This window comes from Apium graveolens, chromosome 9, assembly GCF_009905375.1.
Source record: "Apium graveolens cultivar Ventura chromosome 9, ASM990537v1, whole genome shotgun sequence".
NCBI lineage: Eukaryota > Viridiplantae > Streptophyta > Magnoliopsida > Apiales > Apiaceae > Apium > Apium graveolens.
In genome coordinates, this window is record NC_133655.1 from 188,253,185 (window position 1) to 188,269,608 (window position 16,424).

At 39.2% G+C, this 16,424-nt stretch overlaps 4 protein-coding genes across 6 annotated transcripts; 3 read left to right on the plus strand and 1 right to left on the minus strand.

Annotated features, from left to right (window-relative positions):
- Window positions 1–1,186: 1,186 nt before the first annotated feature.
- Window positions 1,187–3,087, minus strand: LOC141685789 (uncharacterized). Its single transcript, XM_074490875.1, has 4 exons — window positions 2,658–3,087; window positions 2,280–2,541; window positions 1,859–2,029; window positions 1,187–1,571 (listed from the first exon to the last, which is right to left on the minus strand). Exons 1-4 carry the CDS (start codon window positions 3,085–3,087, stop codon window positions 1,187–1,189), a joined length of 1,248 nt encoding a protein of 415 aa, XP_074346976.1.
- A 4,768-nt stretch (window positions 3,088–7,855) lies between these two features.
- Window positions 7,856–8,497, plus strand: LOC141685790 (uncharacterized). Its single transcript, XM_074490876.1, has one exon. The coding sequence runs from the start codon at window positions 7,856–7,858 to the stop codon at window positions 8,495–8,497; it is 642 nt and encodes a 213-aa protein (XP_074346977.1).
- A 255-nt stretch (window positions 8,498–8,752) lies between these two features.
- Window positions 8,753–13,140, plus strand: LOC141684080 (protein RBL-like). 3 transcript variants are annotated; one of them, XM_074488916.1, is made up of 5 exons: window positions 8,753–8,981; window positions 9,601–9,699; window positions 10,698–11,785; window positions 11,900–12,149; window positions 12,707–13,140. In XM_074488916.1, the coding sequence occupies exons 1-5, from the start codon at window positions 8,963–8,965 to the stop codon at window positions 12,886–12,888; spliced, it is 1,638 nt and encodes a 545-aa protein (XP_074345017.1). In that variant the 5' UTR covers window positions 8,753–8,962; the 3' UTR covers window positions 12,889–13,140. The 3 variants fall into 3 exon arrangements, with proteins under 3 accessions (XP_074345017.1, XP_074345018.1, XP_074345016.1); XM_074488917.1 differs by having other exon boundaries at window positions 12,710–13,140; XM_074488915.1 differs by having other exon boundaries at window positions 8,756–8,981; window positions 12,689–13,140.
- Window positions 13,141–14,050: 910 nt separating this feature from the next.
- LOC141682490 (putative pectinesterase/pectinesterase inhibitor 24) lies at window positions 14,051–16,131 on the plus strand. Its single transcript, XM_074487184.1, has 3 exons — window positions 14,051–14,419; window positions 14,477–15,110; window positions 15,455–16,131. The coding sequence occupies exons 1-3, from the start codon at window positions 14,051–14,053 to the stop codon at window positions 16,129–16,131; spliced, it is 1,680 nt and encodes a 559-aa protein (XP_074343285.1).
- Window positions 16,132–16,424: the final 293 nt, after the last annotated feature.

Here is a 16,424-nt window from a genome sequence, read left to right on the forward strand (position 1 = left end):
AGATCTCTTCATAGGAATGAGAGTCTAAGGCACATCAAGCGGAGGACAAGGCCTCTCTCTTGGAGAAGAAGCACTCCAAGGAGATAAAAAGGAGGAAGATGGAGTGGAGAAAACTTGTGAATGTATATCATGAATCCCAAGAGTTTCTCCAGATGATGGATGACCATGACGATCAGATGCACCCTATGAACCTGGTAATTGGATGGCAAAGGGGCATCAAGGACGTCCATAGCCTGTATACAAATATAGTTGACCCGAGCCTTTTCACTTGCCCTTGGGCAACTCCCGTGGTTGATCCACCCGGGCAGGCTTCCAGGTCCGCACGCGACACCACTCTCCAGTAGTCCATATCCAGTTCGAATCGCGGGGGTTCGCGGGGGTTCGCGCGGGTTCTGGCTCTAAGGTCAAAGCTCCTTCAGGAAGCCCTAGCTCCAAGGTGGCTCTTTATGGGAAGATCAGGAAGCCGGTTCCAGGGAGTAGTAGCTCTTCCTCCGAGGTTGGCTCATATAAAGATGGTGAAGAAAAGGAGAATGAGGTCGCTCATGGAGTAGGGAATGAAGAGGTGGAAGACTCTTCAAATGATTGACTGTGATAGCCTTGCATGGCTTTAGACGCCGCCTAAGCCTTTTTATCCAGAACTTTGTTTATTTGAACTCTTATGGTCTGTAACCTAACTGCCCCTCGAGACTGTCTCGTGATCCTTCAGGATCTTATCTATGCATCGTTGGTTTGAATTCATACTCATCTTTTATTTTCGGCATTTAGTCCTTCGAGACTTGCTTTCTTAGATGCTCGTACTTAAATAAATTTGTAGACAAGATGATAAAAACAAACTTGCATAAATAGGTAATATCTTTGAAAAATGGGTTCAAGCCTTACATTTGATGGTTCTGAAGACCTTATTTATATAGCTACTAGTAAGTACTAGGAACATGATGTGAATTTCCTAAATATAATAAACCTTTAGGTTTGAAGCGTGCCAAGTGCGGGTCACTTCGTCACTGTTCAAGGTCCCTAGCTTGTAGGATCCTCGTCCTAAAATCTTCCTGACTTTATAAGGCCCTTCCCAGTTAGGGGTTAGCTTTTCTCTCTCCCCGGCTCCCGACACCTCAATCTTCTTTAAGATCAAGTCTCCTTGTTGAAAGAACCTTTCCTTAACCTTTCTATTGTAATAGAGGGAGGCCCTTCATTGATGCTCTGCATTGCGGGCGTTGGCCTCATCCCTGAGCTCGTTGATGAGATCGAGAGCAAGCCTCATGCCTTCTTTATTGGTCTCTGGTCCATAAGCTTTGACCCTAGGCGATCCATGGGTAATTTCTAGATGTACCATATATTTGACTACGTAAGCCAGCATGAACGTGGTAGCTTCAGTTATCACTTTGTAGGTGGTTCGATATGCCCAAAGTATGGGCAGTAACTCATCCTCCCAAGTGTTCCTTGAGTGTTCAACCCTTTTCTTTAGTCCATCAAGGATAATCCGATTATCAACTTTTGCCTTCTCATTTTCCCGTGGATGGGCAACCGAGGTAAAGCGAAGCTCTTTGCTGTTATCATCACAGTATTCCTGAATTCTGTGTTATCAAATTTTCGCCCATTATCTGTAACTAGGATGCGTGGGATACCAAACCGGCATATCACATTCTCCTAAAAAAATTGGGTAATTTTCTTGGTGGTTATCTTGGCTAGTGCTTTAGCCTCAATTCACTTTGTGAAGTAATCTATGGCTACCACAATGAGCTTTCTTTGTCCCAATGTCATTAGAAATGGACCAAGTATATCAATTCCCCACATTACAAAATAGATGAGTGTACCAATGGATGTAAGCCTCTCTGGGGGTTATCATACTCTCAGAGCATGCCTCTGGCATCTATCACATTTCTTCACATAAGCCTTTGTATCGGCTAACATTGTTGGCCAGTAGAATCCCAATTGAGTTATCTTGTAAACGAGGGCCTTGCCCCTCAAGTGCTGTCCACAAATCCCTTCATGGGCTTCCTTAAACACCTCTTCTGCTTCAAGAGGTCCCAAGCTAAGTATGGAATGATGAAAGACCTTTTGTACAAGAGGCCTTCAGTCAACGAATATCTCAATGCTCTCACCGATAACTTGCATGCCACTTGGGCATCGTCAAGGAGCCACCCAGTCTCAAGGTGAGTCTTGATTGGATCTATTCAACAACCATCCACGCCATTTGGTGTTATCAAATTTATGACATGTATAGTATGGGTCTTCAGGACCCGGAAGTAGTGTTATCCTCTCTCGGAACATGTTCAGCGTACCATTCATCAAACTGAATTAGTATTCTCTTTACGACTCTCAGGTACTTGGCCATTGTATAATTCTTGGTCTCAAACTCTCCATTGACTTGAGCAACCACAAGTCTCGAATCTCCATAAATTTTAAGGTTTTTGGCTCTCACGGCTTTAGCCAAGCCTAAGCCAACTATCAAAGCTTTGTATTCTACTTCGTTGTTCATAGTTGGGAAGTCCAACTTCAACGTATACTCAATCATGAATCCTTCGGGGCTTTGTAAGATTAGGCCTGCACCAATAGATTTTGTTTTGGACACTCCGTCAAAATGGAGAGCCCAATACTCTTTCAGAGTCACACCTTTATCTTTCTCTTTCTCTTTTCCTTACGGGGTTACTATCTCTTGCCCCCTACTTCTTGGTCACTAATGGTGCATTCGACCACGAAGTCTTCTAAGGCCTGAGCCTTAATGGCTATTTGAGGCTCATATTTGATGTCAAATTCCTCCAACTCAATCACCAATTTGATGAGCCTTCCAGTTGCTTTCGGGCTGTGAAGAATGTTCTTCAAAGGTTGATCCGTCAGGACTTCGATCTTGTGGGCATGGATGTAAAGTCTTAACTTCCTCGAGGCTGTGATAAGGGCAAGTGCAAACTTCTCGGTGGTGGAGTAGTTCAACTCCGCTCCGTGAAGCACCTTACTCATATAGTAGACGGGCTTCTGGAGCTTTTGTTCTTCCTTTACCAAGATGATACTCACGGCTTGTTCAAAGACAACGAGGTACAAGTAAAGGATGTCATCCGGACTAGGTTTGGCCAACAACGGGGCCTCAGTCATGTACTTCTTAGCTGCTCGAAGGCCTCTTGACTCTCAGCTGTCCATTCAAAGTCCTTCACCTTCTTAAGGGTTTTGAAAAAGGGCAGACATTTGTCTCCAGACTTGGAGATACACTTTCCCAGAGATGAAATTCTTCCGTTCAGCTTCTAAACATCCTTGATGGATTGTGGTGGCTCCATATCTAGGATGGCTTTGATCTTATCAGGGATGGCCTAGATTATTCTTTTCAAGACCATATGCCCCAAAAATTTTCCAGACCCAACACCAAAGGCGCACTTGGCAGGGTTTAACATCATCTTGTGGTGTCTCAGCACTTTAAATGCCTTCTTGAGGTAATTAATATGATCGCCTTGGCTAGGATTTTGACTAACATGTCATCAACATATACCTCTATAGTCTTTACAATTAGATGGAAAAATATCTTATTCATCAATCTCTGGTAGGTAGCTCCTACATTCTTAAGTCCAAAATCCATAAAAAGATAACAAAAGACACCAAAGTCAATTATGAAAGATATCTTGAAGGTTTCATCTTTGTGCATTTTGATATGATTATAACCGCAGAAGCCATTCATGAAACTCAGCATCTCGTGTCCAGCGGTGGCATCGATCAGGGTATCAATCATAGGTAGGGGATAACAGTCATTTGGGCATGCATCATTTAGATTGGTGAAATCGATGCACATCCTCCATTTTTTGTAAGCTTTCTTGACCATTACGGGGTTAGCCAATCACTCGGGAAATTCCACTTCCTCAATAAATCCAGATTCTAGGAGTTTCTCAACCTCCTTCTTGGTGGCTTCCAGCCTACCAGGAGCATAAGTTCTCTTTTCCTGTTTAACGGTCTTTCACGTTAGATCGACATTTAACTTTTGAGTTATAAGACCAGGGTCAATTCCAGGCATGTCAGCTATTGTCTAAAAATTACATCACTATTCTCTTGTAAGAAAGTTGTCAATTGGCCCTTCAGGAGCTTGTTCAAAGATGCTCCAATGTATGTGACCTTTTCCGGGTCTAAGAAGTCTAGGGGAATTGGGACTAATTCCTTTTCTATTTTCCCCGGAGTTCTTCATTCTCACGAACATCCATTTTTTCTATGGGGAGAACCTGCCTCCAGTTCCATCGTACCTAAGTGTTGCAACATAGCAATTGCGAGCCATTTTATGATCTTCCTTTACCTCACCGACACCGTTCCTAGTTGGGAACTTCAGTACCATGTGATAGGTTGAGGGCATGGCCTTGAACGCATGAATCCCTGTTCTTCCCATGATAGCGTTGTAAATAGAGGTCGCCTTAATAACTTGAAAGTTTAACATCTATGTGGCCTCTCTGGGCTCTTCCCTAATAGTCACGAGAAGTTGTATTGCTCCTTCGACATGAGATTCCACTTGGTTAAACCTATAGATAGGTGTGTCGGATGGAGTTAGTCGGGAGTCATTGTACCCCATCCTTAAGAACGTGTCGTTGAATAAAATATCCACAATAACTCCATTGTCAACTAGGAACTTCATAATAGGACAATTTACAGTTATCGGAGTGATAACCAGAGGGTCATCCTGAGGAAACTTCAAACCTTTAGGATCAGGGTCACCGAACTCAAGCGTCATCTATATCTTAGAACACTTAGGCGGCTCTCCTGATATACTCATTAATTCTCTCACATAAGCTTTTCGAGAGTTCCTTGTAGTCCCAACTGCTGCCGGGCCTCCTGGGATCATGTTGATTACTGGCCCTCGAGATTGTGGGTTACGATCTCGGTCGTTACCTCTTCAGTCGTCGTCTCATCAATCATAATCTCTTTTTTAGCCTCCAGTCCCTTCACCCTTGGTGAAGCGTCCGAATTTTACCTCTTCAGATCATATACTCAATTTCATCCTTGATTTTCCTATAATCATCGGTATCATGACCAACATCTCTATGGAACCTACAGTATCGGGCCCTTGTCTCTTTTTTTGGGATCTCCCCTTAGTGGATTCGGCCATCTGAACTCTTTGTCCTTCTCAATTTCCAAAAGGATATGGCTTCTTAGTGCGCATAGCCTTCCATACTCAGTAAACCTCAGTGTTTGATTCTTCTTATAAGAGGATCAGAGCTTTTTCCAGTTTAAGGATATTTATTCCTGGCATCAAACTATTGACCTGTCTTCCGTTTCTTGTTACCCGCAGGCTCATTATTTACCACCGTCTTCTTCATACTTTCCTCTACCTTGATATACTTTCCGGCTTTATCCTGGAGTTGCAGCATGCTTTCAGGAGGGCGCTTGGCCAGGGACATTTTGAAGAACTCATCCCTAGTTCCTTACTATAGGGCTATCATAGCTACCTTATCGTCGAGATCTGGGACCTTCACCTTCAGGGCTTCTTTCGTGAATCGGTTCATGTAATCTCTAAGGGACTCCCTTTCTCCTTAGACAAGACCCATAAGGGAAGCCGAACTCTTCTCGTGTATTTTGCCACTAATGAATTGCTTGATAAAGGCCTGGCTCAGCTCTTTGAAGGATCCAATTGAATTGGGGGGTAGGCGACTATACCATCTTTGAGCCATACCCTATAGGGTTTGAGGAAAGGCCCGACACTTAATAGTGTCGTTCAGGGACTGTATCCACATGGCATTACAGAACATCCAAACATGATTAGCTGGGTCGCCAGTTCCATCATACGCCTTGATGATGGGCATATTGAACTTCCTTGATATGTGAGAATTCATTATTTTTTCAGTGAATGGTAGGTTTGGATCGACAAAATCTCCCAGGAGCATCAAATCACTTGGATCATCCCTTCGGGTCGCAACCCTTTGTCTTGGTGTTAGACCTTCCATGTCTATAACGGGAGAAAAGTCCTTTAGTCTTGTTTTCGGAGGAGGTCTCGGTGTTTGATGCATCTCTAGGTCATGCTTCAGCCTTTGGATTTCGGCTTCATAAGCCCTGATCCTCTCTTATACATCTTGGGGAACCGTCCCTTGTGTGCTCCTGGGCTGTTGATAACCACTTGGGATTGACTCCTTACCCGCACATCTCCTCCTTGGAGCGACTTCATCGTCCAATGAGTCAAAGTCTCTAGCAGAGTAGGGTCCAAAGAATTCTCGATTCTCAGGGATGGGAGCCAAACCATGAATGTACTGGGGCGTCCGACCTTGTCCTTCGCTTGGATTAGAGAGTCCACTTCTTCCAATCTCAGGGTACAGAGGCATCCCATAAGGTGAGTTAATATTTCACAGGGTCACGATTGTTGAGTACTCATACCCAATGGGTTGAGGGTTTATTGTTGCCTGTAGTTCCTGAAATTAGGGATTTGTCCCTTGAGGAGTTGATGGATTCGTCCCTAGGGGCGGATCTTGGATTGAGGGATTCGTCCCTTGAGGTTGGGTCTCAAATGCCCCTGCATGGGGTTCCTCCTTAGGTGGTGACATAGGTTGAGTGCGGGGGTATCTCTACTATGGATGAGATAATTTGTGATGGGACGGGATCATCAGTTCCATTGTTGTTTTTGCTCCGTGTAAGTACCATTTTTGTTGTTGTTTTCCCACAGACGTTGCCAAATATTGTGGAATAAAAATAAGGGGTTGTTAGTATTTAATACTAGGGTTTGTGAGTTTCGAGTTTTAGTGGTTATGCTTGCGGTCGTGGACTGGCTATCATCCCAAAATGCCTACGTATCTCTGTGTTGTAGAGAATCAAGCCAAAACGTAGTTCTAGGTTGAAGGGTAGAGCCATTTATATAGAGATGAGCCTAGTTAGACTTGTGTTGGGAGACTTGATGGACAAGTCTCCAACTTAGATGGTAATTAGGAATTCTTTAAGAGAAGGAATTCTAGATTCTTCCTTGTAAGAGTTAGTGTCCATGTTCGACGTCATGTTCCTGTCCTTTTAGCCGTATTGGGCCTAGTCCCTGAACAGTTTATGTTCGTGGACCTTGACGACCTTGGCTGGTGGGCCTTGATGACTTGGACCGTCTTTAGTCTGTAACAGGTCTTGATCAACCTGGTTTATATTGGGTTTTGAACAAGATTTTCAAGCTTAATTAATGCGACTTTTAATATGTCTCTAGGATATATTTTCTATCCATATCATTTGTCCCCCAACTTCCGGAAAGACTACTTGAATTTTCATAGAAGTTATAATGGTCTATTCGCGACTCGAGGTACTTTGAGCCCTTCTCGAGTATCGACCCTTCATAGGCCGATATTTACAATTAATGCGATATTTAATATCTCTATAAGATATATTTTCTATCCATATCAATAACCATAATAATATATTAAATTATATTTTTATTTATTTAATTTTTAATCCGTTTAATCCTTCTGATTAGTCACCGACTTCAGATTAATTATAAATCAGGTAGGGCCTATTAAAAACAAAAATAGAAAAATATAAATTGGCCAAGTCTTTTGTCATCATAAATAAAAGAGTATATACAGTAAAACCTCTATAAATTAATATAGTTGGGACCGGAGAATTCTATTAATTTAGAGAGGTATTAATTAATCGATAAATTAATAATTATTAATTTATAGAGAATTTTCGGTAGCAAACAAAATTAACTTTTGATTAAATATTTATTCACATAAATTAAAATAAAATGAATTGTACAATTTATATTTTATACTTAATTCAATTAATTCAATGTATATGAATTTAGAAAGTCAATGTAATGTACAATATATTAGATTCAAAGTCCATGTAGTGTATGAGTTAAATTCATTGTATTTTACATAGAAAATATTCAATGTATATTAGGAAAATTCAAAGTACATGAATTAAGTATAACATGACATCAAAAATCCAACCTTTTGATGCAGGAATTATAAGAGCTTTCAAGATGCACTATAGCAAGAGATTTTATCGTGGGTTATTAGAAGGTTATGAGTTGGGACAATCTGATCCAGGAAAGATTAATATTTTGGATGCTATCAATTATGCAGTCGCGACGTGGACGACAAATGTAAAACAAGAGTCAATAGCAAGGTGCTTTCAACATTGCAAAATTCGTTCCATAGATGAAGTTTCGAGCAATTTAAACGAACATACAACTCCGGAAGAATACATTCATGAACTTGAGGTGATGAATAAGGATCTAGGTTATCGTAATAAAATGGATGTTAATAACTTCTTAGATTATCCGGGTGAAAATGAATCATGTTCCGAGGTCCAGAGTATAGAAGAGATTGCAAACACCATCCTTGAAAATAGTGTTGAAGATGATCTTAAAGACGATACAACACCGTTGGAGCCGGTTACACGTAAAGAAGCACTCAAGGCATCAAAAATGCTTAATAACTTTTTGATGCAACATGAAAGCACCACACCCGAGCTTTTGGATGCAATAAGGAAGATTAGGGATGAGCTTCATGTTGATTTAAATTATATGAAAAAGCAAACTACAATTGAATCATATTTTACCAAGATGTAATAGCTATATTTTTATGAATATAAGGGAATTATTAATTTATAGTTTTATTGGGACCATATTTTTATACAGGGTTTTCAAAAAAATTATTATCTTATTATCTTATCGAAATTGATCATTTTTTGAACTGGCCCAAGTCAGGACCGGACAAAATTATTAATTTAGAGAGATTATTAATTAATCGAGTATTAATTTACAGATGTTTTATTGTAATATTTTTTTTGTAAAAAAAGTACCCGGCCCCCGAAACGCAAAAGGGAAAATAAATATACGAGCCCTCGCCCCTCAGATAATATTTAAAATTATCGAAAGGGGATTTGATTTTGGTGAAATTGAAGTGGGTTTTTAATCTGGGTTTTAGTATATCAAATAGATGTGAATTTCAGGGTTTGATTTATAGGATTCAAGAAGCCAACCCTAAGAGTCTGTTGTTTTGTAGCTCCAGCTATTTTGAAGCTCAATTGCAACATGAATGCCCCTGTTATTGGTATGTCTTCAATTTCTCATATCTTTATGTATGTATATATCTTTATGTTCATGTATATGTGTTTATGCGAGAGAGAGAGAAAGAGAGAGAGAGAAAGAGAGGGATAGTTATTTATGTTCACATATGCGAGAGAGAGAGAGAGAGACAGAGAGAGAGACAGAGAGAGGGAGAGTTATGTAAATGTAGATGTAGACTTGTGTCTGTGTTTATGTGTGTGTAATTGCATCATGAATGCCCCAATAATTGGTAAGTCTTCATTTTTTCATATCTGTATGTTCATGTATATCCGTTTACGAGAGAGAGAGAGAGGGGGAGAGAGAGAGAGAGAGAGAGAGAGAGGTATATGTACACTTTTATGCGCGTTTATGTGTTTATGTATATGAAATTGCATCATGAATGCCCCAATTATTGTTAAGTCCTCCTTTTTCCATATCTATATGTTCATGTTTATCTGTTTATGGGAGAGAGAGATGTATATGTACACTTGTATGCATGTTTATGTGTAACAGGGAGGGGGGGGGGGAGAGAGAGAGGGAGAGAGGGAGAGAGAGAGAGTGAGAGAGGGAGAGAGAGAGAGAGTTTTGAGCTTTGTGCTTACTGTTTTTTTGCTGTTGTGAAGATCCATTGCAGGGAGATTTTCCAGAAGTGATAGAAGAGTATTTGGAATATGGGGTTATGAAATGTATCGCTTTTAATCGTCGTGGAACCCTTCTTGCTGGTAAAGGTTTTATTTTTATTTAGTCTGTTCTGTTAACCAATTCTTGATTTTTTTTGAATTTGGGGGTAAAAATTTATGTTAATATGGAGAGGGTGCTGGACTGAGAAATAAATGAGTCTAATAGATGGAATATATAGCAGAAAGTTACAATTAAACTCGGAATCAAACATGATTTGTAAAAGTCTTTACAAAGTATAGGGCCTTTTTCACAATTGTTTTTCCTACACTTCTCTTTTCGCCTTCTATGTTTATCTTGTAAGTGGTCTTTTTGTTAGTCAAAGTGTCTACATATATTTCTAGGGATCTCACACAGAATAAGAGTTGTGTTTCAACGGTAGCAATAACTGAAGTCTGAGTAACATAGCTGATAATAAGCTTCTGATTGATTGTGTTTTTTTTAAAGAATTAATTGGTCAAATTTGCATATAGATCAGGAAAAGTAATCTTCTTTGACTGTATTTTTTGGGATTCCGGTATCAATAGTAAAAAAGGCCAAAATACTGTATTTTGAAGAAGTTTGGCAAACATGACACAACCGGAAATGAGTATCTTTTTTATGAAAGATAATACGCAATTTAAGGATGTGTATAAGTATAAGCCTAAAGGCAAAAGATGCGCATTGCGCACAGTGTTGTGCAACACCCTATGCACACCCTATGCATCGTGCAATTGTTACTAATCTCCGTAGTTTTATTTAAATGAAATCTTTTGTTGATAGACTTTAATTTTATTCCGCTCTTGCTCTACTATGAATATTAACCTGTATTCATTTCATAACTTATATGGTGAAGAGGGAAACAGTTCTTTATAGTTCTATATTGATCTATCACTTTCGAGATCTTATTAAGTATCATCTTGTAATATATTTACTGAGCTTTTTATAACCATGTATATGTATATTACTATACTTTTTTAATATAAAATTTTAATTCTGAACGATTGAGGCCTGTCTCTTCTACATCTATTGTTTGATATCCTTACTTGTTGATCTTAAACAGCCGGATGTTCTGATGGGAGCTGTGTTATCTGGGATTTCTTGACGAGAGGTGTTGCAACAGTTTTGAAAGACAAGGACTGTGTTGCTGCTGTAACAAGTGTTTGTTGGTCAAAATTTGGTCATCGCATACTTGTATCTGCCGCTGATAAAACCTTGACAGTTTGGGATGTTGTGAAAAGAGAAAAGGTTGTACAAGTAACCCTGCAGCAGTCCGCATTACAGGCACGTCTACATACCAGTTCTTCCTCACCATCCATCTGTCTAGCATGCCCTCTGTCATCTGCTCCGATGATTGTTGATTTATATACCGGAAACGTAACAACGCTTCCAATCTCATTGCCTGAAACAGACAGTACAACAGCACCTCCTTCGCGGAACAGGTTTTCTGATGGATCGGCACCTTTTTCACCTACAGCGGCATGTTTTAACAAGCACGGGGATCTGGTTTATGTTGGAAACTCTAAAGGAGAAATACTTGTTATAGATCACAAAAGCAATCAAGTGCGCGGGGTTGTTCCCATTTCTGGGGGTTCTGTGATAAAGAATATAGTCTTCAGCAGAAACGGGAAATTTCTCCTCACAAACTCCAATGACCGTACAATTAGAATCTACGAGAATCTTTTGCCATTGAAAGATGGACTTAGAGCCCTGGATAATATACATGAGACTTTGAAGGAGCTTCCGGAGGCTGAGAAATTAAAAGCTATTGGCTCAAAGTGCTTGGCACTATTTAGGGAGTTTCAAGATTCCATTACCAGAGTGCACTGGAAAGCACCCTGTTTTAGTGGTGATGGCGAGTGGGTTGTTGGCGGTTCTGCTAACAAAGGAGAGCACAAGATTTACATATGGGACAGGGCAGGGCGTCTCGTAAAAATTCTTGAAGGTCCTAAAGAGGCGTTGATAGATTTAGCGTGGCATCCTGTTCGTCCTATAATCGTGTCTGCTTCACTAACAGGGTTAATTTATATCTGGGCTAAAGATTACGTCGAAAACTGGAGCGCATTTGCTCCAGATTTTAAGGAGCTCGAGGAAAATGAGGAGTATGTAGAACGCGAGGATGAATTCGATCTCATACCTGATAATCCAAAGGTAAAGTTTGAAGAACACTTTTTTTTCAATGTTTTCTAATTAGGAAGGCAGTTCTTGTTTCTGTCATTATGTAACAAACTGTATTATTTTGTTATTTAACACATATCCTTGTAGGTGAAAGAATCAGATGTTGACGAAGACGAAGAGATAGATATTATGACAGTTGAGAAGGATACTACTTTTAGCGATTCAGATATGTCAGAAGATGAAGTATTATATTTGCGTGTAGATATTTCTCCGGATGTTCCAGAGGAGCAGGATAAATGTATCGGGATGGGTGACAGCAACCATTCTGGATCCCCTCTTTCGGAAGATGCAGAACAGAATGGGCAAGGGGCCAAATATGCTTCCAGTCCGCTTGATGGTAATTAAACACCTTTCCAGATATTTATTGTAATACCTTTTGGCTAGCATACCAGTACCATGCATAATGCATATAGTTACCTTAACAGCTGATAGCTTTTTCCACTGCTCGTATGCATTAATACTGCTTTTATTTGCATAAGTAGTAATATAAAGTGTTGCTTTCCAGCTCATTAAAATACCCTTAGTATCTTCCATACGGGCATCAAATATATACGCAACATTCTCAATTAAATTGAAGTGAATGACATTAAAGGGATAAGAACGGGGATTAAGAAAGACATGACATGAGAGTGAGGTGTAGTAGGATTAGTTCATTGGTAGATAGACTTTAAAGGATGAATAATGGATTCCAATGTGCTATGAGTCATTCCCTGAAGAACTCTTTTAGCCAGCCAGGGATTTGAGGTCTTTAATTAGCTTTCTTTTGAGAAAATCTTGAGTGACATGGAAATTTAACATGATATTACTTTTTGGCATGTGTGGTATTTCTCTTTATCTTAAAATTTAATTCCGCCTTACTTTTTAATGGTTAATTAGGTATGGGTTGTGATGCAGCAGCTATGGATAATTCTGATACCGGAGGGATGCCCCTTAAACGCAAAAGGAAACCTTCAGAAAAAGTTCTAGAATTGCAGGCAGAGAGGAGCAAAAAACCTGTGCCAAAGACAAAGCCATTCGGCAAATCTGAGAAAAAGAACAAGCCTGGAGTTGATCAGGATAGCGACATGTCCAACTGATATCAATATTGGGTACTGTTGGATTAAATTTCTCTTTGTAGTGACAATTCATTCCCCACGACTCTGTAGTTTGGAGAATGACCGATCCTTGTAGTTTTGTACTTAAAGAAGTTTTTCCTTGATGACAATGCTAAGGGGATTTTTATATTGTAGCTTTGGTGAGGGCAATGTTTTTAATTTCGTAATTGTCATGATGAAAGTCAGGTGCCGATACTTTCAGACCTTAATTTGTTCATGCACACTTTTGATGCACCGCACTACCGCAGTATTGTCTGTATCACATTAGAGTGTTATATGGTGCCATCTAATTTTATGATGAAAAGTATCAGCACCTGAACTTTTCATGTTGAAGAATGTGGATGAGGCATTTTTGTTTGTCTACTGGTTATTAGTAACCTGGGGCAAAATTTATAAGATTGCGATCCTTTTGCTGCATTGAAGATTATAATAGAATTTTATTTTGGTTATTTATGAGAGGCCATAGCTTATAATGTCGTTGTATCTTTTTTTTTTTTTGTTAATTTGTCGTTGAATCTTGAGATAATTATTCTTGATTTTATGGTTTGTCCACATGGATAATATTATATATTATTAATATTTTTTTTTCACAATTCACAGTTTTCAGCTTAATGTGTTTTACTATGTTGTTATTTTTCTTCAAAAGTTTGCAAATAGTGATATACTAGGTTCATAGTTTATTTATTTTTTATGCCAAAGTATGATGTCCCCTCAAAATGATAATAGCTCGAGTTGTGCTAGGAGACTATGTGACAGAAAACCTAGCAAAGCTTAAAATCTATGTATTAAATTGCATGGTGGGAATCTGTATCTAAATTCACGTTGGAAATGTATACAATATGTAACTTTTGTTGGTGAGGCAAGTGCAACTTAGCATATTGATCACAACTTCAATATTCTAGTCACTGTGTCTAGGATATGGTGTTGAATTGGACAACAAAACTAGCAAATCACTTATTTGTATCAAACATGAGAAGCACTTGAATTCTATTCTTAGTGCCATGGTGCCTTGCACGTACCACCTACATTCTTGTTGACTTTGCTAAATAAAACTAATGTTTTATTCATGCACATTGTTTTTCTATATAACACAGCAAAATACTGATAATCTCACATATCTTCAAAATCTTATATTTCAAGTAACATGACTTTACTTAAATCTTATAGCAAAGTTGATGAATCGGGTGAAGGCTGGTTTGAAGATGGACGTCGTCGGGCGATGAGAAGGCGAATCTGTGCAATAAGCTTGTCATGCATAATATTAGTCATTGTCATTGTTTCTGCTGTGGTAGGAACTCATGTCAGTAAAAGTAGCAAGAGTGATGGTAATGATAAAAGCAGTAATCAGTCACAGTCTGCTGCTTCAATTAAAGCGGCCTGCGGCCTGACATTGTATCCAGACTCATGTTATCGTAGTCTGGCACCATTATTGAATTCAAGCCCTGGTGAGACAGTACAACCTGAAGTGCTTTATAAAGCATCGTTGCAAGTGGCGATTGGTGAAATATCAAAAGCAGCAAAATACTTCGCGGATAATGGTGGACTGAAAAGTGTTTTGGCTGGTAATCAGACTGATATAGTTGCAGCACTTGAGAATTGTCGCGAGCTTCTGGATCTAGCAACAGATCATCTGAATAGCTCTTTTCTGAGCGACAAATTAACATCATCCGATGCAATTGAAGATATATTAACATGGTTAAGTGCTGCTGGCACTTATCAAGACACATGTATAGATGGCTTTGCCAATTCAACTTTCAGGCTTAATGTGTTGCAATACCTTAAAGATTCCAATGAGTTCACAAGCAACAGTCTGGCAATTATCAAACAAGTATCAGATGCTGCAAAGTCGTTGAATTTACGTAAATTATTGACAGTCACAGATGATATGGGCATGCCACATTGGCTATCCTTCAAAGACAGGAAGCTGCTACAGAGCAAAAGTAGTCCCATCACATATGACGCTGTCGTGGCAAAGGATGGAACAGGAAAATATAAGACAATTGGAGCCGCTCTTAAGGCCGTTCCTGAGAAGAGCAAGAAAAGATTTACAATCTATGTTAAAAAGGGAGTTTATTATGAAAATGTTAGGGTTGAGAAGGGAAAATGGAATGTTATGATGATTGGCGAAGGAATGGATAAAACAGTTGTTTCTGGTAGGTTGAATGTTGTTGATGGAACTCCAACATTTTCCACCGCAACATTTGGTAAGTACTCCCTCCCTCCCTCTACATATATAAAATATAAACCGACTAGATAATTGGGTTGGGGCTTGCGGGGACGAGGATCGAACCTGAGTCCATTTAAACACAGGTGATGCACCTTCGCCAGAAGAATGTCCCCCTAGGCCCTAGGCCTCAAGTACTCTATAACTTTTTACTATTTAGACATACTCACCCACCCATTTTGTATTTGACAAGTTTCGAATCATTGACATCTTATAAATGTAGCAAGAGAAATACAGCTACATTAAGAGATGTTGGGAAACTTTCACACTTATCACATATTTTACGGGAATACTGAAAAATAATCCCGAATTATTTTCATGCAGCTGCATTTGGACAAGGTTTTATTGCTCGTGACATGGGTTTTCGCAACACAGCTGGTGCAATCAAGCATCAAGCTGTAGCATTAATGTCAAATTCTGACCGTTCAATTTTCCATCGCTGTCGATTTGATGCATTTCAAGACACTCTTTATGCTCACGCCAATCGCCAATTCTATCGCGAGTGTGACATTTATGGTACAGTAGATTTTATTTTTGGAAACTCTGCTGTTATACTACAGAACTGCAACATCGCACCAAGAACACCAATGACTGGACAACAAAACACAATTACTGCTCAAGGGAAAATTGATCCAAATCAAAACACTGGAATTTCCATACAAGATTGTAAGATTTATCCATTAGGGAACTTAGGTTCAGTACGAACTTTCCTAGGCCGGCCTTGGAAAGATTACTCGACAACAATAGTAATGAACACGATGATCGAGAGCTTGATTCATCCCAAGGGATGGTTACCATGGACTGGAACAAGTGCACCTAGTACCATATTTTACGCTGAATATCAGAATTTTGGACCAGGATCTTCAACAAAAGATAGAGTTAAATGGAAGGGACTAAGGAGCATTACAAGAACACAAGCTAGCAAATTTACTGTTGATTCATTCATCTATGGATCACAATGGATCAAAGATGCAGGTGTTGCTTATAAACCGGGTCTCTAAGGAGTATGCATGAGTTTTGGATTGATTTGTAATACATGTTGTTTCTTTTTATATAATCTTAATTTTATGAATCTTTTTGCCAGGTAAAAAACATTAACACCGTATTTCAGTGATCGAAAGACTATAATTTAGATTATATTTACATGCCATCCATATATGAAGGCATAAAGAGAACCCCTTGTTTAATATGAGCCCTTGGATTAAAAAATAAATAAATGATCCAGATTAGTTTTCATTAAATAACTAAATTTACTACATACACGCAAATCCATGCATCTTTGTTATGCTCCGAC

What these genes read in the sequence shown, in the direction of transcription:
- LOC141685790 (XM_074490876.1), top strand. Translation starts at nt 7,856, where the DNA reads ATGACATCAAAAATCCAACCTTTTGATGCAGGAATTATAAGAGCTTTC.
- LOC141682490 (XM_074487184.1), top strand. Translation starts at nt 14,051, where the DNA reads ATGACTTTACTTAAATCTTATAGCAAAGTTGATGAATCGGGTGAAGGC. An exon ending in CGATTGGTGAAATATCAAAA is followed by an intron (nt 14,420 to 14,476) that starts GCAGCAAAATAC and finishes GCTGGTAATCAG; the next exon opens with ACTGATATAGTTGCAGCACT. An exon ending in ATTTTCCACCGCAACATTTG is followed by an intron (nt 15,111 to 15,454) that starts GTAAGTACTCCC and finishes ATTTTCATGCAG; the next exon opens with CTGCATTTGGACAAGGTTTT.
- LOC141684080 (XM_074488915.1), top strand. An exon ending in TCATACCTGATAATCCAAAG is followed by an intron (nt 11,786 to 11,899) that starts GTAAAGTTTGAA and finishes ATATCCTTGTAG; the next exon opens with GTGAAAGAATCAGATGTTGA. An exon ending in TGCTTCCAGTCCGCTTGATG is followed by an intron (nt 12,150 to 12,688) that starts GTAATTAAACAC and finishes ATGGTTAATTAG; the next exon opens with GTATGGGTTGTGATGCAGCA.
- LOC141685789 (XM_074490875.1), bottom strand. Translation starts at nt 3,087, where the DNA reads ATGACTGAGGCCCCGTTGTTGGCCAAACCTAGTCCGGATGACATCCTT. An exon ending in TAGTGACCAAGAAGTAGGGG is followed by an intron (nt 2,542 to 2,657) that starts GCAAGAGATAGT and finishes CTATTGGTGCAG; the next exon opens with GCCTAATCTTACAAAGCCCC. An exon ending in CTAATTCAGTTTGATGAATG is followed by an intron (nt 2,030 to 2,279) that starts GTACGCTGAACA and finishes TTCCATACTTAG; the next exon opens with CTTGGGACCTCTTGAAGCAG.